The sequence below is a fragment of the Hippichthys cyanospilos genome, chromosome 15 (genome assembly GCF_059441005.1).
Source record: "Hippichthys cyanospilos isolate Australia breed blue-spotted pipefish chromosome 15, RoL_Hcya_1.0, whole genome shotgun sequence".
NCBI lineage: Eukaryota > Metazoa > Chordata > Actinopteri > Syngnathiformes > Syngnathidae > Hippichthys > Hippichthys cyanospilos.
Genome location: NC_142383.1, coordinates 3,689,681 through 3,713,377, shown reverse-complemented (window position 1 = coordinate 3,713,377; position 23,697 = coordinate 3,689,681). Strand labels below are relative to the sequence as shown.

General features: G+C 36.9%; 1 protein-coding gene across 2 annotated transcripts in view; it reads left to right on the top strand.

The window, feature by feature from the left end:
• Positions 1-23,146, top strand: part of LOC148411393 (endoplasmic reticulum mannosyl-oligosaccharide 1,2-alpha-mannosidase-like) — a 41,688-nt gene extending 18,542 nt beyond the window's left edge. For both annotated transcript variants that reach the window (XM_088434939.1, XM_088434940.1), the window contains 11 exons: positions 2,638-2,789; positions 3,615-3,745; positions 3,876-3,985; positions 5,300-5,491; positions 6,074-6,222; positions 9,062-9,250; positions 11,221-11,411; positions 11,596-11,716; positions 11,927-12,121; positions 12,800-12,931; positions 15,147-23,146. In XM_088434939.1, coding sequence (XP_088291065.1) covers positions 2,638-2,789; positions 3,615-3,745; positions 3,876-3,985; positions 5,300-5,491; positions 6,074-6,222; positions 9,062-9,250; positions 11,221-11,411; positions 11,596-11,716; positions 11,927-12,121; positions 12,800-12,931; positions 15,147-15,356 — 1,772 coding nt within the window. In that variant the 3' untranslated portion in view covers positions 15,357-23,146. The remainder of the gene's footprint in view (positions 1-2,637; positions 2,790-3,614; positions 3,746-3,875; positions 3,986-5,299; positions 5,492-6,073; positions 6,223-9,061; positions 9,251-11,220; positions 11,412-11,595; positions 11,717-11,926; positions 12,122-12,799; positions 12,932-15,146) is intronic.
• Positions 23,147-23,697: the final 551 nt, after the last annotated feature.

The window sequence follows — 23,697 nt, the reverse complement described above, 5'->3', positions numbered from 1 at the left end:
AATTGAGGGTGTGCCTTATAATCCGGTACGCTTTATAGTACGTAAATACGGTAATTAAAGTGACGGCTGGAACAAACATGGTAAGAATCGCAGTTTACACCTGAAATTCCAATTTATTACAAAAGAAATCTAGGTACGCGATTTCCAACGGTATGGCGAAAACTCTTATCTCTGAAGAGCCTGCGTGTTTTGTAGTTGAGATCCGCGCCATCTCTTGGAATGGCGGGATCCATTCACATGTCATATAGAAGTGCCAATCTCCCTCCTGAAATCACGTTTGAGTGCCCTGCAAGGCACGCGATTGTCTCCCTGCGCGATCATCGACCAATAAGGGCAGGAGTTGTAATCTACTCCCGCCCCAACTTCCCCTTGTTATGTAGAGGAGGGGGTTTTATATCCTTTGATGTCAATCAAAACACACACAGGCTCTTAGGAGGAGGAAAGCGGCTTCACCGTGCTGTTAAAAATATCATACCTAGATTTCTTTTGTAATAAATTTGGGGTTTCAAGTATAAACTGCGATTTTTAGTCATGTTTTCTCCAGCGTTCATTTTAATTGGACTTTGCCGCTGACATGACACGGCTCTCTGTGAGACCATCGCCACTAAAATTTACATATACTGTATACTTTTAAGAGGTAAGTAAATATGTGTACTGCAGGAGATGGATGTCCAAGGAGTGTCCGTTTATAGTTACCTTATCTGTCCGGCATGCAAAATACCTTCATAGCACGTCCATCGGCAACATAGCTTTTTTTTTTTTTAAATGAAAAAAAAAAACGCGATTCACTGATAGGCGAGGCGCAATATAGTGAGCGATCACTGTAGTGGATAGCGTACTCATTTGCCTCATTTGTTTATTCCTTCACCTGAGTTTAAGTCCTGCTCATGACACTTTTGGTTGTTTGTTTGTTGTTTTTAGAATGCGAAACATTTTTCCCCAAAATATTCATTTACAATTATTGTAGAGTATTTGCGTCTATAAAAGGGAAGGTAAAAATGCAAATTACTGGATTTTGTTTCATAGTTTTTATAATAATTCTTTAATTTTTGGGGGAAAGTAGCAATTTTAAACCAGTTAAAGAAATAGTGTAGGGATTATTTGATATTAGCAAGTACATTGTGTATTTTCTGCAAAGCCCACATATTGTCACAGTTCTCCAACTCAACTGACTCATTTTTGACCTCACCACACCTGTTTACCTCCTCTGCCAATCAGCCAAATCACCACAGCTGCAGCTCATCACCTGTTCAATATTTAAACCGGTCACACCCTCAAGCACCCGCCAGATTGTCTCAATGTGCCACGCCAAGCTTTCCAGCAATTCCTTCTGCCTGTTCCTGACCACCCGGAAGCCTGACGAGTTCATCTGACCTTTCGTTCCTTGACCCTCCCTGATTCCGACCACCCGGTTCCCTGCCGACTTGACTGAATCTTTGGTACTTCGACCCTGTCCGTATCTGACTGCCCGCTAGCCTGCCATTCTGACCAACCTGCCCAAGCCCCCATCCCGTTCGCCTTCCCTCGCCCGACTGCCAGCCAAACTCCAGCCCCTCTGACACCGAACCCCCAACCACTAGGCCAGATTTCCCTACAGCCAGCTCCTTCTGATCAATAAAGGTTCCGTCATTGCTCTTACCTCTCCGTGCATGCTCTTGGGTCCTCACTCTTGCTCCCGTAACACATTCTGTATTTAACATTTTTTTATCTACATGATATATTTTATTGCAGAATCAAAGTCTACATAAATGTGTAATAAGTATATGTAGGTATTTACAATACACAGTATGTATGAGAAATAATATTAATCATATTTAAAGTATTTTAATTGCAATGAGCGAGTTAAAAATCGTCTAATGTAAATTTTAATTCATGTGGGGTTTTTTTTGTTCTTAAATATACGGTGCAAGGTTTCTTTGTATTTTGTATGGAAAAATATGGCAGTTTGTCAAGCCACTAAGTCTTAGAGGTTGACACGTATGTGACTTTCCGTGGAAGAGTAACAAGGATGTTTGCACAAATGACGAGCAGGAAGGAGAGGACGTCCATGAGTTAAATTGAAGGCACTATTTGGCGAGTCAGATAGTGATGATGACTTTTAGGGCTTTTTGACAAGTTAATATTCCGTGGTGTCGAAAAAAGTAAAGCATTGAAACTTCAAATCATTTTATTGTTGCAACATTAGTTTCAGCATTTGTGTCTATGCATATGCATACATTGCCCCGCACTTGTCTCATTTCCGCCCACCCCATTCCCAACAGTATTTTATTTGCTATATGATGAAGAAATGCATTTAAAAGTAATAATTTTGTTATTTTAGTAACACACAGCATGTGTTATAATTGGACAACAATAATTTATGTAACCACTAAAGTCAGGAGTATACTCATAATTGTGTTTTTGTAAAATTCACCCAAATTGAAGTAAAAAAAAGGGGGGGGGGTGTTGCCTTATAAGCGAGGTCAACTTGTACATGGAGAAATGTTGTAATCAAATAACTAAGCTTCTGTCTTCAATTCTAATGGTTGGTAATAGTTTAGGTTGATGCAGCAAATACTGAACATTACCAAGTATGAAATCCTTAAGATAATGTGTTTACATATACTGTATACTGTATGTATATATTTGTCTTTTTAGGTTTATCTAAAAAGGAAGACTGGCTGGAAATGAATGATGATGCTTTGAAGCCTGCAACTCCTGATGTACAGCTTAAACCAGTTGTTGGTCCAGATTCCGTGACTGACCTCAAACGACCAAACATCCCAATCTTTCAAAGACCTCCCATTAATGTGAGAAACCTTTGTTAACCTTTGGATGGATGGATGGATGGATGGATGGATAATATTGATAAAAATCAATATTTAAAATGATTGACATTGATTATTATCGATTTGTTGATTATCGCATCCCTCACCCACGGCAGTGAGTATTTATTCCATCTTATACTGTTAATATAGAACCCCAGCAATGGAGTGTCAACACATAGTTCTTCTGTGTTTTGTTTAGGTCGCTAGAGTGGACAGCTATTCATAATGTGTTTTTCTTTATATAAATCAATCTTAATGTCATAGTTACGATTATCGGCCTTTACAGCGGACATTAGTGTGTTATGCCATGCACTTCCACCTACTACTACTACTACTTCCACCTTTTGTTAATTAAAAAAATATTAATCTATCAATAGATAATCAATGTATAGTAATAATATGAATTATATATTATATCATCTCAAATCTAAAACAAGATGGCGGCAGAGTTGCAAATACACAGCGCTGTCCATTCTAGGAGATTCTTGAAAGTAAAATAATATCAAGGTATCCAGCAACTATTTATGTAATCTAGTTGTTAAAATACTCATTGATTATGTGATTTGAGGAAATGGAGATTGGCTATGTAGTTAGCTTACACGGCATGATGGCATGGCTACTGTAAAATACAAACACAATGAACAAACAAAACTTTTTTTTAATTTTGTATGTGATGCTTAGTTGGTCATCCAAAAGGATGATGAAGAGGAAACGTGGGTGGTTTAAAGAAGTGTGTGTGCGTGTGTGTTTGTATATCTCTTCAGATGGTAGCATAGTGAGTTAAACGTTTATTTTACTTATCAATAGAAGAACTTTCCAAACAAGAGAGGTCCACCAAGTCTTCTGAAAAACGGAAACTCTTCAAACACATTTATTGTGGGAAGACAAGAACAAGTGCAAAATGAAGAGAATGGAGAGAAACAACAAAAGTTGGTCAGGTAAGCAGTTATTTCATGTTTGCAATACGCATTTGATGTTATTGAAACATATGGTTGTTGGTACTCTGCCATCCTACTTTAGAAGACTTTTTTCATATATCTGTACAGTATGTGTTTTTCTGTGATTCAGTTGGAGAGGAGCAATGATAGAAGCTGACCAGATCACTGAGCCTCCACCCTCAGCCAATGAAAAAGTTTCTGCAGCACCAGCGATACCAGCTGGTACTGTCCAAGCAACTGGTCAGTGCTAAACTTCATTTGTTGGATTTCATACTGCAACAATCCCTGCAAGAACATGTAATTAAGACCAAATTAGCTCATGTGGTCAAACAAAGAAATAACTTTTACATAAATTACACATTCTTGACTGATTGCTGCGAAACCGACAGTTCATTCACTTTTAATGTTTCTCTTTTTGCATGTTGCCGGTTTTTGTAAAGGATTATCATTCAAACTTCCCACTGTATTACTCACATGGCTGATATTAGTGTTCAGTATGAGCACAGACTCAGTTTTATTGGTGCACTGTGACATGGTCTGTAATTTCATTGGTCAGATCTGACAAGACTTCATAAATCTATTGGAGCATGAAGCTCGCAAGTAATAACCCATAAATTAACTGTCTCATTTGAAGATCCCAGATGTAGCGATTTACAGTCCAGAAATTACAGTAGATTTAGATTTAACCAAAAACGCTTAGTTTTACAATGTTACCTCGCTACTTCATGCTGTACTTCGCGCTACTTCGGGCTTCACGTGTCGTGAAGGTTTCCTGCATGCCAGACAAGTTGACTGTAGTCGCGCATGCCATGGGCACTCCACCAAAATTGACATAGAGAAGTGCCCATAGCTGACCAAACATAACAGGGAACCAGAGTTTGCACTCAAAATTCTAATATTACAACGGCATTTGTTACAGCTTTGTAACATCCAACACAATCTTTTGTCCTCATTTTACTCCCATCTTTGGACTTATCTATTGCTACAAGCAATGTGATACTTGTGTCAATGTATGCTTCAAAGTACAGTCGAACAACAGAATGTGCATCTTACTGAAACAGGAAGGAAAATGGAAACATGTGGTGTCCTGTATGGACATTCAACTGGGTTAGAATTGAAGCAATGACTGTGGACGTGTTGCCCAGTGATTATTGACAGAGCCACAGGTAAATGTCATTAATGACAAGGGGACCACAAAAAAAAGGAATCAGAAAAGTCAATGAAAACAACATTGCTCTAACTTTTCGACCCTTCACTACTTCGTGACAGATGCCCAATGAATTTTAAACATACACTTACACCTCGGGGGAATAGGCACCAGGAGTGATGAAGTAAGTCACTAAAAATTGACGCCCAGTGAAATACACAGATTTTTTTTAACCTTAAAAGAATATAACAAGTCCATTTTTTACCATTTGCAAATCAGCAAATGCCAAATATAAGTTTGTAAGGTCCGTTGTATATATACTCATCTGCCATTTTTAGCCTTTGCTACAACTAAGTCTCTAATACAGAAACTAAATATTAACTCCCCTCCACCTTTCTTGTTTATAGGTTTATCTGGAGGTGTGGACAGGTTGGAGGCAGTGCGTGATGCCTTCAGACACGCTTGGAAGGGCTACAAGAACTACGCCTGGGGCCATGATGAGCTCAAGCCTATCTCAAAGTCTTTTAGTGAATGGTTTGGTCTGGGTTTGACCCTCATTGATTCCTTGGACACCATGTTGATTATGGACTTGAAAGAAGGTACATTATGCTGTGGACCTAAAAGCATTTCATCTGAATTATAGCTCACGCAGGTGGAGCAATACTTAAATGGATGTATTGGTGTATTAAGCATAAAGAAATGCCATTATCTTGATGACTTCACTTCAGCAAGATGAACAAGGCTGCTCAAGTTTGGTCTTTTTGGCATTCTTTTTATCTGTTGCGCACACAATTACTATTTATTTCATTAAGCCTTAGGTATAGTAAATGCTGTTCTGACAAAATAAAATTACAGTAAGTTTTTCCCCTCAAAGGTGGGGGCTGTACAATGGAGACCAACGCCATATTTTCATTATTAACAGTGATTCTGTGTGGATCATTTTCCATTTCCTATGGCAAGCATTTTCCAGATTCAATGTGCCTCTGGAACGAACTGAATATACACCTGGCTTATATTTACCATAATTCAAAAAGTGAAATAATAACTGTTCTTGTATTCGTTTTGTTTGGTGTCATCATCTCTATGAGCTTTTACTGCTTTGTTTTCATGACAGCTTTATAAAATCCCTGTAATGCCATATTTTGTTCTGAATTAAGTTTCACATTGTTTTTGTGGCTCAGAGTTTGCAGAAGCAAAGCAGTGGGTGGAGAAGGAGCTCTCTTTCAACCACAATGTGGATGTAAATCTGTTTGAAACAACCATTCGTGTTCTTGGTGGTCTGCTGAGTACTTACCATCTAACTGGAGACCAGTTGTTCCTGAATAAAGCTGTAAGTCATCCAACAGGCAATTCTCTTCTCTTTGGTTACAATTTTTTCTGTAGTGGTTGCAAATTTTTCAGTATTTAAACTGGAGTTGTTTTGTTGTTGACTGCTGTCTAATTACTGTATATATTTGAAAACCAACTATGAAACTAGGAGTTTTCCTTTTCAGTTTAGATCAGATGATCAATCAGAACATCTACAGAGGTCCTATGTACTTTTTTTTTTTTTGAGTGCAATAACTTTTTATCAAGAAGAGGCTAATGATGTGGCAGGAACAATGAACTCGCTTACACACAGGCCCCTCCAAAGGTATTGGAATGGCAAGATCAGTCCTTTTGTTTTTTTTGTATACTTAAGACAATGTTTCACATCAAAAGGTGAATATGGGACAACAGTTAAGAATACCATTGAATATATTTTGTTTGAACCCACCTGCTTTTCAAGTAAGCAAAAGTATTGAAACATTTAACTGATAGGGGTTTCTGGTTACTCAGGTGATGCTTTTTAGATTGATTTCTTAAACCTTAGTGCATGTTTATTTTTTTAGTTTTTTGCTTTAGATTTTACCCATGAAAATTGTTTTCGTTGTCAAGCAAACTTAAAAACCAGAGAGCTATCTACGAAGAGAAAACCAAAAATAATTTTGAAACTGAAAGAAACCAAAAAACAAGACCTAGCGTGTATATATACCACATTTTTCGCTCTATAAGCCACACCGGTATATAAGCTGCAGCAGCAAAAATTGAACAAAAAAACAACTTTTGCACAGAAAAGTCGCACTGGACTACAAGATGCAGGTATATGGTGGTAATATGAATCTTACATTTTCTTTGTATGTTTTTTTTAAATTGGCTACCAACTGCAACATCCTCTCTTTAACAGGCTCAACATGCCTGCATATTTAGTCCCAACATTATATTTATAGAAAATGGATGGATGGATATTACCACCAGAATACTGCAGAGTTAAATAACAGTTCAAACTCAAAATCAATACTTTAATAGCGTTCTGTCTCCGTTTGTTTAATTGATAGATTATTATAGTGAACATTGCACACACTCCAAAAAAATGATAAATAAAATCATAAATTTATAAATACAATCATTTATACTGTATACCGTATATCAAATTTACACGTCACAAACTTTTATACAAAATCTTATTCAATTTAGACCTTTTTTAAAAATATTTTTATTACCGGTAATATATTTTTAAACTGTTTTTGAGCACAGCCAGATTCACATCTTTTTAGTTCAATTTCATTTATATATATATATATATATATATATATATATATATATATATATATATATATATATATATATATATATATATATATATAATGTGTGTTTATTCCATAAACTGAGTCCTTGAACACACATGTGCTTGACAGGTTGGAAAAACCAGCAGATAAGCAGCACTGGACTATAAGCCGCAGCACTCAAATCATGATGAAAAGTTGGGGCTTGTAGTCCAAAAAATACGGTAACAATTTGGAATGGCCTAAAAAAAGACACTATTGATGCGTTGAGCGACGTTGAACTGCTCGGCACGGGGGATCAACGGCAGTTGACGGCAAACATTGTGATTGCTGTGGGGGAAAAAAAAGCACAGGCAACACATCATTGCTCATCACCACAGGGTAGGGTTGAAGGTATCACAAGCCAAATTTTGAAAAATACTTTGAGAGAAGAACTAATGAAAGCCATTCCACAAGGTGCAAACAATTTCAACAATAGCAAATAATAAAAAAAAAAAGTAAAAAAAAATAGAAGGCCAGATTGGATTTTGAAAAGATATGAGCCACAAAAGTTTCAACATAAACTTTTAAGGACTGATGAAAGCAAGATTAAACTCTAGAAAAGTGTTCGGAAGGCCAAAACATGGAGAACGAAAGGACCTGCTTATCATCTGAAGCACATAAGCTTATCTTTTAAAGCATGAATGGAGGTAATGTCACATCTTAGGCTTGCTTGATTGCTTATAGAACAGGCTCATTTGTCTTTATTGATAGTGCAACTTATTGGTGGTTGTAGAAGAATGAATTTTGAATTCAACATTTTGCCTGACAATTTGCAGAGAAAATGTATCCAAATTAAACAGGAAAACCTTCATCGTGCAAAAAGACAATGACCCCAATCACAGTGCCAACACAACAAAGGAATTCATCCAAGTCAATCACTTCACCTTAACCCAGTGCATCTCAATTATATTTTGCAAAGCCCTCCCTAGGAAAGAAAACATTTCACAACCCACGGCGATCATAAATAAGATTATTATCTATAAAAATTGTATAAGTATACCTAAAACTGTATCCTTTTTAACATTGACGCAAAGAAAAAGCAATGCGTGTCTTACGGCATTTATTCAGGTTAAAGGTTTGTCTGAGCAGAAAAAACCCCAAGTGCATCAAAGATAGCAATCCTTTTTTTATTACAATTACACTTCACATGGCAAAAACAAATCATCTTCCCTGGGGTCATTCCCCCCACCCCACCGGCTGAAAAGAGCTCTGCCAACCTTCTCACCTGACTTGGCTCCGTGTGATTCATTTTTTTTTTCTTAGATATTTTGAATTGCCCTTTGCAACGGTAAAGGAGGCTATTCCCGCACACCCATACTTTGAATAAATGTATGACATAGGATCATCTATCACAGAAACGAGAATCTTTTATAAATCCTTCATAGAATGCTTGAATCCTGGGAAAGTGTGTTAAACTCTAGGGGGATTACTAAAGGGAAGATTTATGGTTTGTATTTGAAATACAGTCTAGTTTCAGTGACACCAGTCCCTGAGCTTGTTTGACATGTCCTGTATATTCTGCATATACGTTGCTTCTTACAGAAAGAACTCGGGTCCAGGTTGATGCCTGCCTTCAAAACACCCTCAAAGATCCCTTTTTCTGATGTGAATATTGGGAAGGGAACAGCTCACCCTCCTAGATGGACGTCTGACAGCTCCATGGCTGAGGTCACAAGCATTCAGCTGGAATTTAGAGAGCTGAGCCGTCTCACTCAAGACCCTCAGTACAAGGTCAGGTGACTGAATACCATATCATCATATCAATGGCTGCTGCAGTATGTGTAAAGTTTTTAATAAAATAATGTCTGAATATCGGTTATATGGTTAAAGCATCATACCCACATTTAAAAGACAACCCCTGCCAAAAATTATGGTATCATCAGTCTCTCAGGATGTTCATTAGTTGAAAGGTGCATATACAGTAGAAAACAACGGAAAACATGGTTCTGGTGACTCTCGGTGGCAGATATTTTTAGTCTATCTTTAACGTTGACTGGCTTGGTTGACTTTGTTCCCGGGCCTACAGGCATGGACAATTGTTGATATATATTTCCAATCCCCTGTACTAACAACCCCTGGCAAAAATTATGAAATCAGCGCTCTCTGAGGATGTTCATGGAGTGTTTTGATTTTGTAAGGAAAACAACCATATCACAGACAAAACCCAAAATGAATGTCTTTTCAAATGGCCACTGACTTGTTTTGAGAAAGACTTAAAGAAGAAAATGAAAGGAAGTGGTTGTCAGGACGTAATTTTTTAGACTAAGCAGAAGGAAAAAATTATGGAATCACTCAATTTGAGATAAAAATGATTATTTAACAACTGCAGGAACATCCTCCAAGTAGTAATTCTTTTTTTTTGCCAGGAGTTTAGCCACTATTTTCACCACAGAACTTTATTGCTGACACACACAGTATTGCGATAATGACAAGGGAGACAGAACCCTAAACAACTGAGTGTCAGAAGCTGGGATGAAATAAAGTACCGTATTTTCCGGACTATAAGCCGCACCAGCATAAAAGCCACAGCAGCAAAAATTGAGCAAAAAAAATCTTTTGCCACGGATAAGCCGCACTGGACTAAAAGCAGGTCATAACATCAGATATTAATGTAAAAAGGTTTTTTTTTTTAAATATATTTTTTGTCTACCAACTGCAACATCCTCTCTATCCTCTGTATGTTTTTCCTCTGTATGTTTTTTTTCAAAATTATTTTTATAGAAAATGGGTGGATACTGCCATTAAATAGCAGTTCAAACTTGAAATCAACATGTTGGCATTCTGTCTCTCATTGTTTAATTGATGAATTTAATTTAGTGAACATTGCACACACTGCACATAAATAACATGTAGAATCATAATATTATAAATACAATCATATATATACTGTATATCGTATATCAGATTTACACGTCACAAACTTTTATACAAGATCTGATTCAATTAAGACATTTTTTTTAAAAATATTTTTAATTATATAGTTTAAACTCTTTGAGCACAGCCATTGAGTCACATGTTTTGAGTTCTATTTCTAAGTTGTTCCATAAACTGAATCCTTGAACAGATATACACATTTGCTTGACCGGTGGAAAAAAACAGCAGATAAGCCGCACTGGACTATAAGCCGCAGGGCTCAAATCATGAGAAAAAAGTCACGGCTTATAGTCTGAAAAATACGGTAATACTCTAGGCCTACTGTATACAATTTCTCAAGTGGAACTGTACTTTTGAAATGGTGCAGTGCCTATACATATGCAGACTGTCTAATAGGCAACAGTTATTTTGTGTGTGTTTGTGCAGAACCTAATGAGTAAATGGCTGTTATTTATGTGCTTAAAACAAGCTAGTGATTTAGTATTTAGCGGGCTTCCATTAAAGACAATATTTATAGCCACTCACAATAACAAAAGATGACTAGTTCTATCCTCTCTCTTCAAAGAATGACTAGTTCTATCCTCTCTCTTCAACTCATGTTCATCCTTAATACATAATAAAACACACTACATTGAGTATTGATGGAATAGTTGATAGGATAATCAATTTTATATGTGACACTTATGTGACAATTATATATAGTGACACCCCAAAATGCCTTAAAAGTTTTGGATGAATTAGAAGTTGAGCAGATGAACTATTTTCTCCTGCACATTCATGTACCGCTATTCATATCACGTTCTGTCTTTTGCGGCAACCCATTACAGGAGGCCGTAGATGAGGTAATGAAGCAAGTCCACAAGCTGCCGGGCAAGCATGATGGTCTGATACCAATGTTCATCAACACCAACAGCGGCCAGTTCTCTCACAGAGGCATCTACACCCTGGGTGCCAGGGCAGACAGCTACTACGAATACCTGCTCAAGCAGTGGCTCCAAGGAGGCAAGGCTGAAGACGAGTGAGCACAATTTTTCAAAGAAGGATCTAAATAGACCACTTCCGTGTGTAATTTGTATGCAGTATGTTGGCACCAGTTAGAAATTGCACTGCTAAGCAATACTGGTAAAGTTAAACTAATTCGGTGGGGGGTTTTCTGAGTGTTACTCTAATGCTGTAATTTTGTTGTTGTTGTATTCTGCCAGGCTTTTGGAGGACTACATTGAAGCAATCAATGGAGTGAAAAAACACCTTGTGAGACAGACAGGACCGCGCAGATTGACATTTGTTGGAGAGCTATCCCATAACCGCTTCAGTCCCAAAATGGTAGAAATGCACTCAGTGACAAAAAATGTCATTTACAGGATGTCTTGAAAGCCTTCACGTTATGTTCGGAGATGAATATGTTGTGTGTCAGTGAGTGACTTAGCTCACGCTAGGTTGTTATTGGATGAATTGCAGTTGACACACTCACAATGATCACGTTGTTGAAGGCTTGAAAATGTTTTTCTTCTGATCAAAGTCCTCTTGTCTCAGGACCACCTGGTTTGCTTTCTGCCTGGAACCCTGGCGCTGGGAGCCCACAATGACCTTCCAGGAGACCACATGGATTTAGCTGTACAGTTAATGGAGACTTGTCACCACATGTACAAACAGATGGAGACCGGGCTCAGTCCAGAAATTGCACATTTCAACATGCATGGCACTGAAAGCAATGACATTATTGTCAAGGTAAGGCCATATGTTTTCAGTAGACATTTTTAACATTGTATCCTTTAAAATTGTGTCCTTTTAAGTGTTACTCAATTTGATTTATTTGGCTTGCTCATATTGACTTCTTATTGACGTCATATTCACATATTGAGTGCATCATACAGTTAATAATGAATTGTGCCATTTGAATGTGTCTTTCAGAGTAAAATAGAATCCCAATCTCAATATTGATCCATATATGAGGTGCACCTGATTATAAGGTGCACCATCGGCTTTTTAAAAAAATTAAGGCTTTTAGGTGTGCCTTATAGTGCGGAAAATACGGTATATTAAATACATACTGCATGAACAATAAATAATACAAAAATTATAGAAATAAAAGCACGGTTTCTCAGAGTGCATTTGTTATTTTCTGCGTGTTCTTGTTTTGTTATTCAGAGCATAGATAGCTCTGGGGAAAAAGTTTTCTCTGAGTCTGGAACTGATTCTCTTATTGGGAGCAAAGAAGAGAGAATTCCAATGTATTGAACTATTATAAAAAGTTTATATTTCTCGCAAACTGCACATTGGATTGACTGACTTCCTAATTGTCACCTAATTGTTTCCTAATTGAACACCATTTAAGCTGTTCAAATGACTTCGGTGTTGACAACCTGTTTTTTTTTTTTTTTTGTTTGTTTGTTTTTTTAAATACAGCCTGCAGACAGACATAACCTGCTGAGACCAGAGACAGTGGAAAGTCTGTTTTACATGTACAGGTTCACAAAGGACCCTAAATACAGAGAATGGGGATGGGAAATTCTGCAGAGTTTCAACAAGTATACCAAGGTAAAATGAATGAAGGTCCTCCTGTGGCCACATCCAGTGAGGCTTGCTACAGTGCAGTGGATTTTAAAAATCTTTTTAATTAATATTTAATTTATATTTAATTAATTGATCCAATTAATCTGATTTTGAGCTCACCTAAAAGTTTCAGAGAAAAACCCTTAACCTGATTTTTTTACGGTACTTTGTGTTATTGTGGAAGGTATTGAATTTATGGGTGTGGCGTATGCCACTCCTCTGTTACTACACTTAATTATTTGCATGTAATTGCTAAAACAATAAAATAACAAAGTAAAAAAAAAACACTCGCCGTCGAGTTCAATTTTGAGCCAGGTTTATCTGACGTCAGTAAGTTACAAACAATCCAATACAGATCCAATCTGGGCCTCTTTCCTCAACCCGCGAATGAATCAGACAGAAAACAGTTGACTCTAAATTAAACAGCCTCTCATTATATCATCAAACTTATCTATGCTATGAGTTTGTTGAGAACAGTTGTCTGGGGCAAGTAAGTCTCCCATCAAACAACTTCAGTTCCCAGCACTCTCCAGCAAAAATATTTTCATAACGTTGACATTAATGCCACCTGTTTAACAAAATCTTTTTAAAGTCAGGCACTCAGAATACAGGGCTAAAAGTCAAACGGATTCAGCGCTCCTGAATATGCAAAACCATAAAGTAGATAAAAGTAAAATCCTGAACTTAGCCGAAAAGTACTATAATATAATAAAGAAAAAACTAAATGAGTTCCAATTTGACAAAAGTAGAATAAACTTAGTGGACGAATGCATATCCAACCCAACAATACCCCCACTGGGTCGTAAAACTAATAAAAACTTAGAAACAATTTGACAAAAAAAATAAAAACAATTTAGCAGATTTTGGAAAAACTTACAAGCAAACTTTAGAACCAAAAGTAGTTCCTTAACTAAGACCTTCCTCTTTTTATCATTTGGGAAAAAGCCAATTCAGTGAGCCTTCTATGAATGCAAACAACTCCAGCTCCTGGCACTTTCCTGCCAAAACATGTTCATGACCTTGACAAAAACACCACCTGTTTAACAAAGTCATTCTAATCAAACACTCAGAATACAGGACTAAAACTCAAACTGATTCAACATTTCCGAATATGCAAAACCATAAAGTAGATCAAAGTAAACTCCTGAACTACTGTAAGCCGAAATGTACTATAACGTAAACAAGAAATAATTCACTGCATTGAAATTTGACAATAGTAGAATAAATGTAGTGCACTACATTGTATTTGCCTACAGTGTATTTGCCTATCAAATCCAAAAGGCCAAAGGATTGTACAATAACAAAAAAAGTGGCCTCAGTCATTTATTTAACAGATGCAGTAATTACCATTTATCCTGCTGTATTTCAGAACAGTCCCATGATACTGGCCGCAACCGTTACTGTAGGTTTGGCCATCAGGAGGAATTGTGCTGTTTTATTTTTTCATTTGCCAAATAGGTAGAAATTAAAATTAAAATAAATCATCCTCTATCCTTTTGGCTGCAGGCAAACGCGGGGTTTTCTGCAAGGGCAAAATTATATTGATCCTCAAATCAACAAAGTAGGAAATGGTCCCTGTGATTGGGTGTTGCAGCCTAGGAGACTCAATGAGAGGAGGCTCCCACTGCACACTGCAGTTGCCTGTCAGGCAGATGATGTGGGAGGGATAGAAAAAGGTACCTGTATTGGCAGATTTGGACGGTTTTAAATAACCGTGACTTTTAAAATTGCAATTTATTGCCAGTCCGTTTATCGGCTCATGTTTAATACTCTACTCTTATCAAAGGTGCAGTCTGGTGTTTTTTAAAGTTAGTTTCCAATTCATTGAACCGACAATCCTCCCATGCATGCTCTTCTATTTTCATGTCTTCCTTCTGCTCCTGGAATTGCCCTCCCATTCACAACAGGAGCTCATCAAGTTATGCTAAATACAATAATAATAAATTTCCACTTCAAGGTGGGATTAAATGCCATTGTTAAACCCTCATCAACACAAGAACAAGATGCCTAATGCATAAATTGGATGTAATAAGAATACAAAAAACTAGAGATTTAAAATAATTTTAATGTGATTAAAAATAAACAAACAAATAAAACAATGTAACTATGGCTACAATTAATTGATCGAAATTAATCAGTTACTCTGACAGCCCTAAACAAACTATTTGAGCCACCTGACCAACAAGCTCCCTTTGCGCAGGTCTCAGATGGTGGCTACACATCAATCAATAATGTCCGTGACCCTGAGAACCCAGAGCCCAGAGACAAAATGGAGAGTTTCTTCCTGGGTGAGACATTGAAGTACTTCTACCTACTTTTTTCTGATGACATGGAGCTTCTCAGTCTGGACAAATATGTGTACAACACCGAGGCCCACCCGCTCCCCATCTGGCCCTCTGCCCCTAAGTGATAGCACCATATGGGAAATGTGTTTCCACCATGCTGCTGGGGTCCCTGTAAGACTGTAGGCTTTCCTCAGTTAGGTGCACCGTCAAGCTACTGGACTGATCTGATGGCCAGTGACCCACACACGTGCAGCGGGCCATCTGAACTTTGGAACGTTTTCAATGTGGAGGAAATTCTGTGAATTGTTTCCTAAGGAAAAGGTCCGAGCTGGTCTCTACAATAAATAAAAAGGTTTGCCAAAAGGCCTGGGGCTTGTCATGATATGTGAAAGGTCGTTGATCATTCTTAAAAGTATGAACAGTCAGTTTGTCATTGTTGAGATTAGAGTTGAGACTTTTCTTTGATTGCCACCAACTACTGTACGGAATCCTTAATTACTCGTTGGACCCTTGGATGAATTCATCTGCTGTAACTGTATGTGTTCTGTCATCATCATTTTCAATTGTGAGTTTCATTGCTAAAAAACCCATCAGGCTTTATTGTACAAAAGCAGGTTCAAGTATTAGAATGTTAATAGCTAACCACTTAACTCATACAGACATTTTCATGGCGCAAAATAACATGAATTACTGCACTGTACTCTAGGGTCACAAACCACTCAGGCTTTCTAAAGAAAGATTTGTGAAGCCACTTTGTTAATCAAGTAATCCTGGAATGTCACCAAGAAATATGCCAAAGAGCTGGGAAGCCCCAGTATGGGTTTACTCACAAAGAACTACACAAAGCAACAAAGAGCCAGTGGATTTACCGAAGCAGACATTCAAATTGACGTCATGGAAAACAAAGATTGTTAGTATTGTACACTTGTGAAAGTACCTTGTGAAAATGAGAAGGGAAAAAAAGTGACTTGGCATGCTTTTGAAACACAGCATTGATGGTGTTTTTCTCCTTTGTCTCATTCAATGACAACTGTTTTCAAAGACTCCTTTAGTGTACAACTTGGGAAAGAAAAATGCTATAAAAGCCCTTGAGATGGAATGTATGTTCTCTGTAAAGACATAAATATGTCTTTGGCAGTGAATGAGTTAATTCGGAAAAACAGCCCCCTTGTTACAACATTAATCCGTTCCGCGGTTTGGGTCGTAAGGCGAATTGGTCGTATGACGGGCAATCCAAACCTATGTTAAATAACGCGTTTAGAACCCTAGGTAAAAACATCAAAATTGTACATACATATTAAAAGTTGGGACCAAAATAGTATCGTAAGTGCTACATAAATATAATATACATGTATACAATCGGAAAACATCATGAATAAAAAATATAGAAAGGATTTATTTATTTTTGTGTGGCGCTTGTTATGCCCATTTTCCCTAATAAGGGTAGCCTAGGCTAACTTCGTATTTCTTGATTATTTCCAGCAACGTTTCCATATAAATCATCTTCTTACTTCTCTCTTTAACATCACTAGCAATCTTGGGGCTTATGGATAACCCATTCAAGTTTGAATTAAGCAGTAAAATGCACTATAAATACGGTTTTATAACCGCTCACAATCGAACAAAGCTTTAGCGTTCCCCCATTTCAAAACAAGGGAGGCCGACCAATAAGAGACCACCATCTCCATGAAGAGACGCCGACAAATAGCAGACCAGAATAGTAGTGATGCGTTGCAGGGATGGCAACTGAAAATAAGTGTACCTTAGTGTCACCTAAAAACACCTGCAGGAGGAGACGAAACAACACAAATACAGCAAATCCGCTAGAGTCATGACAGTTGTTTTGGGCACAAAACCGGGGAAATACCATAAAGAGGGGATGAAAAAAAAAGTAAAAAAAAAGAAAAAGTATTCCTCGTCGCAGCATGAAAATAACGTAAATCAGGAACGTTCTAACATGGGGGTCCACTGTACTCCTGTCATGTTTGAAGTCTGGCTCACAAACTTTGTTCGAGATCACCACTAACCGTTGAACATTGAAAAGATTTTTTTCTTAATAAGAGGTTAATACTGCGTGTTCTCCAATGTTAGTGCTGGGCAATAATATTGATATATTGCGATATGAAGTGACTCAATACGCGTATTGCAATACGACAGTTTCCAAAATATCACGTATCTGTTTGAAACAATTTTCGTAATATATTTTTTTTTTAAATCAAGCCCCTCTAGAGTGGCTTTTGTATCATGATTGTCGTAATATGAATCGAGTTATACATGTAAAGCGTTTCAAAAGTTTTATTTTTTTAAGTTTTATTTTATTAAATATTATAATACACTACCTTTCCAGTGAGGCAATGGTCCAAAGCAAAAGTGGCGGCAGAAACGGAGGACAAACAGCAGTAAAAGAAAACTTTACATTATGAAGGTAACATGTTCTTTCTTTCTGCGGTTGTAGTCATATCTCCGGCTTCCTCACAGTGTTTAGGACAGCCATAGTAAGCTGTATGTGTTCCCGAGAAGCGCAATAATATCCAAGCAGCCATATTACCGAGCAGTATAATGTCATGTTGCGTTTGATTCAAATGGGAATTTTGATATTTCAAGTTTTGTTTTGTTTCGTTTTGTTTCTTTTATATGCAAAGGCGGTACAGAAGCAATCATATCTCAAGGTTTCACTGTACAGTATTTGATAAATTATAACAATAGAGCTCCTTGGTAAACAATGAGTGGCTTCTGAAAGAAAATATAGAATGGATAAAAAGAAACATAGAATAATTAGAATTTGTCTATTCTAATATTTTCCATTTGTGTTTTGCAGTCATTGTTACAAACATCGCCCAATATATCGCAATACGCCTTTGCTGTATCACAATATATCACAATACACTTTTAAGACATAATACCCAGCACATATTTTTGTCTTATTTTCTGCACAACTGCTCAATTGGTTATAGAAATGCAACAAAAGAAGTAATTTCATCAATGTGAATGCAGAATTGTCCAAAACACAATCAATTTGCAGTGGACCCTCGTTTGTAGACAACAGGCCAGTGCACAGGCAAAAAGCTGGGTAAAAGTGATGCCCACTGAAGTACTTTTGGAATTCCTTTTTTTTAAATACAAAAATAATTAAAAACATCCGACTAACCCTTAATATGTGTTGTTTGTGAAGAAAAGAAAACATCAAAACAAAATAAGTGCAAATAGGTGAAATAGCCTGTTCCAACAGAGTATGCGTGGGTCCACTGTGTATCAGATTCGTAGTGATTGCTGTAACAATGCGACTATTCTCATGTGATTTTTTTTTTTCCCTCATTGTATGGCATTGTTTTGCAGAAAGACGTATTTGCTACGCTAGTGCAATATCTCTCGTCAGTTCATCTTTTTATAATGCGGCCATAAGATTTTTCATACAAATGTTTTGCTGTAGTTGAGATCAAGCCAGTCACAATATTCCCTTACAAAATCATCTCTAATTGTCTCGACGAACCTTCCTTTGTGCTAAACGTAATGATTCAGGGACAGAAACATGCCCCCTCCCCTCCCACAAAAAAATGGATGGAATTTAAAAATGAGGTGTATATGTTATTAATAACTTGTGTACCAAGGCTGTAAGGTTCTCCTAAGGAGTGGTAGAGTGTCACAATTTGAATGTTGTACACATTGCTACAGTGGTGCCTTGAGACATGAGTTTAAATTGTTCTGTGAGCTCCCTTTTAACACATCTCAATATATAAAGCAAATAGCTGTATCTTTTCTTAATATAAAAAGTTATACAATAGTGTCCTAATTAAATAGAATGCAAACAGTTTTTGCCACTTTTTTATGCATTGGGCAATATAATACACAAGGTTTATACAAATTAATGTACTGTGAAAAAATTATTTGCCTCCCTGATTTCTGTGTTGTTTTTTTTTTTTTGCATATTTATCACTTGCAATGGTTTAATTTAATTGAATCAATATTATCACACTGAGGCAACCCAAGGATACATAAAATGCAGATTGTAATAGTTATTAAACTGCAGTTTCTAAATGATTATTTTATTTACTAAGGTGTTTGAGATCATTGGGAATGAGTATTTCACGTTAATTTTGAGCAATTTTGGACCACTCCTCATTGCATAATTCTTTCAAATCTACCATATTGTTTTCTTGCATGAACTGCTTATTAAAGGTCACAAAGCATCGCAATTGGATTTAAATCCAGACATTGATTTGGCCACCCAAAAACCTTTCATTTTATTCTTTCTGCGGTGGACTTTTGGATCGTTGTCCTTCTGCATGAGCCAAGAGCGCTTGAGTTTGTTGCCGCAAACTGATGTCTGGACTTTCTGCATCAGAATCTTCCGGTAAACAACCAATTTCATTTTTGCATCAATCACAGCAAGTCGTCCGGGTCGTGAGGTATTAAAGCAGCCCCAGACCATCCAACCATCTCTCACTGCCTTGGAACTGGAGTTGTGATATTTTCTACAATGTTAATTTTTTTGGTCATTTTTTTCTGGAATATCTTTGGCCCGTGGCATGATGCATTTGCTTTGGGGATTTTGTAGCCAAGTTCATTTTTTCTAACATTATATTTAAGAGATTTCTTAATTCAACAAAAGTTCTGGCAGTCAGGTTTGCATGTGGCTTGTGAAAATGAACTCTGCTTTCCCAAAACTGTGGTTAGTGAGTTGTTTTATGCTTTGGTAAGGGGTGGGGAGGGAATTTTCACATTTTCACAGGATTATCTTGGTTTGGAACCCACATTCCCTTGGTAATTCAAATCATCATTTAGAAACTGCTTTTTATACTGTCTATCTTTGGGTCGTCTCGTGTGCCATTAAAATTTGATGAAATTAAACCATTGCGAGCAAGAGGCAAAAACACAGAAATCAGGAAAGGGGGGTATATACTTTTTCGCAGCACTGTACTGATGATGAAGATTAGGTTGGAGATTTAACAGTTGCCCCATTTTTATTTTTTATTGTTTTGTTATTCAATGTGCAGTGTTATACAGATTTTCAATCACTGTGTGAATTTATTTTTTCAATTTTTGGAAACAACTTGACCAAAACTTGACTTGAACTGTCAGCTGTGAAAGTGGTGTGTTGCATCCTGGTCACATGATAAATACTTTTCATAAATATGCGGCAGCACAGTACTTCGAAACAAGATCTTAAGGGGTCTTAATTCCTGTCGAGAAAACTATACTGACTAACAGTATATTGTTAACATAGGCTATAGTTTCAAACTTTAACATTTTTGGCTGGTGGTGCTCCTTGGCTCAAAAAACTTTGAAAAACAGCTGTACATGACAGTCCCAGATCCTCAGTGAGTCAATAATAATCTTTTTTTTCCCCTCCCGATAAATGTTCGTAATTCCCGAAATATGACATGCACCCGTGTATAAGGCGCATCCTTAATTTTGGGGTCAAATTCTGGTATTTTCTGTCACCGTGTATAAGACCCACCAACACATTGGCAACTATGTAAAAACTATAGAAAAACAATCTCATCTTTTGTAAACTCTTAATATTTTCTTGTGTTCATATTCATAGGTTATATATTTGTTTTGCGTTAAGCAAGTTTCAGATTCCCCACATTATGCGTGGTCAGTGAACGTTTCGCCAGTGTAACTGAGGTTCAAGTTAATTTTACCATTAATACCAAAGTTGAACAGCATCCGTGTTCCACCAAGTTTTATATTGTGTGTATATGCCAAAAGACCGCAATTAATAAGAGTCAAAAGGAATACGTTTCCATGTGCTGTAACCGATGCACTCATAATTAAATCAGCTGGAGACATCATAACTGTGACAGATCCTCTCGGTTTTAGTAATATTCATGTGTGTGAACAAGGGTGGACTCGCACGTTGGTTCAGTCTGGTATTTTTTTTTTTTAATTGAAAATAATGCCGTAACAAGCTAACACAAGCTTTTGTTAGATACAACAGGCACTTAATGCTAACAGCCAACTGATGTCCCACTCCTCTCGCACGTCCAATTACAGTAAATATTCAAAGAAAGAGTACAGCCAATATAAAAATGCTCATCTGTGTTTCCTAACTCTGTGTTACAGACGAATTAATCCTTCTAAAATGGTGTCTAATAAAAATAACTTACCGGTAGGTTACCATTTATATGACACGCCTATAATTTTGTCCTTTATTTGGGGGGGAAAAAAGTGCTGATTATTTTTGCAGAATTATGTTATACATGCCTGTGACTAATGTGATGTTTACATGTGTTGCTACACCATTTCGGTTCAAATATCAGTTACATAAAAGAGGGGCTATGTCATGAGACTGATATTCAGCTTTGGCCCGTATATGCGGTTTTGCATTTGTTAGCATTGACCAAACAGATTTAAAGCAAAGTCATGACACTCGTAAAAGTAGTTTATCCTAGCAAAACGTAGCTAAACATCAGTCAAGACTTTTATCTTGAAAATGCATCTCAAGGCACCACTTTATTACATGGATCTGAAAAGCTTATTCCATTGTTGAATATAGATGTTGCATTTAATTTAAAGTGGTTTCGTTTTATACTTCTATATGTGAGGTAACATTAGCTTGGTTATTCCAAAGTTTAGATTAATAACAATTTATAAATTTGCACAAAATAAGGCTATAGAATGTTAACTTGGCCAAGACTACTTGAGTACAGTTAGTCTCAAAATAAGGGGCAACTGTAAGGATTTAATATGTCGAAGAGTTTGTAGTTTAACATTATCACGATTCTGATGTCAGGGCTCAATACCTAACACCCGTTTACAAGCAAAGACTGAGTTTCAGTTTTTCATAGACAGATGAACAGTTGTCCTCTTTCGCAAGAAGAGGATTCTTGATCCACTTGTAATGTCCAACTGATGTTTCTCAAGGACATAAGAGTGTTACTCAACTCATTCAATGCCATGGACGTATTTTGACGTTTTCTTTTTTAACAGGTCATATGTTCAATCCCAGATACGTAAGTATCGATTTAAGACTTAAGTATCTGGAAATGAATGTACTTAATTTACTTAAGTATCAGAATATTGCTTTGGTATCTGGGATTGTATGTCCAGACTCTTAAAAAAAAAAAGTGATAATACATCTCTGATTGAACGAATTTTAATTTCCTCACATTTTTGCTGATAGAGATTTTTAAAGATTTTGATTGTAAAGACAAGTGCTATCATAAGTTCATAAACAAAAGCAAAACTATCTTGAATCTAAAATGTTCTGGAATGTGCCTCTCAACACACACCATGCATCAGGATTAGTATACATAACAATCCTCACTCTGTACTGTCCCTCAGTGTTGTACTTTCCAGTCATTATCCTCCATTTTCAAAACACAATTACTTTCAAAATTGTATCGATTTCTGTATAGCTGAAAGTTGGTTTAATTGGTTTGGAAACTATGTGACCAAATCATTCCTATATGGTGGTATTTCTCCTAACAGCACAAACGTCAAGGACATGTACAGTACTGTACTTCTAATGTTGGGATTCAAACTGTGAACCTTTCCACCTCAAATTGAAGATCCAATCTCATGTACTGATCGAACGAACAGAGGTGCACACTGTGACCCATGACTTAAGTGCACTAAAGTCACCCACGCTCGTCTGTGTCTGGGGAAAAAAGTGTGTTTTCTTTTGCTGCAGGCTTATGATGTGGCGTGCAGGCGCCAAAAAACATGATGTACATATTTTGTATCAATGATTTTGAACTTACATTTTCAGCTCCACCGGTCGTTTTAAAGTATAGGCATTCAACGTTTAACACCGAGAAGAACCACTGCCATATTTGCACCCTTTAACTTCTTTTTGTTCCATCAAGATGCCTTCTATTTTACCTCAAACTAATGTCTGCTTAATAATTGATAGATTTTGGATTGACTTTGTGTGAACATTGTAAATAATCTAAATAAAAAAACAACAACACAGAAATCTGACTTCTACGATGACTCATTTCCCACATGCACGTCCATAATCACCCCTAATGGACAATTAGTAGAGCATAAGAAAGTCTAATAAATTAGATCACTTTTGATGATCTTTTTGCACATAGCTATTAAGGTTTGCAATTCACCTTGAGGGCCACTGTTGACCCAACATACATCAAGTGTCAGTTTAATGAAGTGTGTGCATCAGCTATGAGATTTTCAATGTGACTTTCAGACAGAACATTTTGGGGATTTAATTTTTATTTTTTTTGCCCCCACAACGAATGTGATGTAATCATTCCTCGTTATTAGCGGTTCATGGGGACCGAACCCTACCCTACCATAAATGAAAACTTGAATTACTTGAAATAAATGAAGCCTGCATTTTTTCTCACGTGAAAAGCATTTATACTTTACATATTCAAAACAAATATTACTACAGTACACATATTTACTTAAATCTTAAATTATTAAACCGTCATTTGTCAATTCGGTCAAGGGGCACGAGGACAAGACGCAAGGACCAATGAGGAGTGGATTCCAATGGCT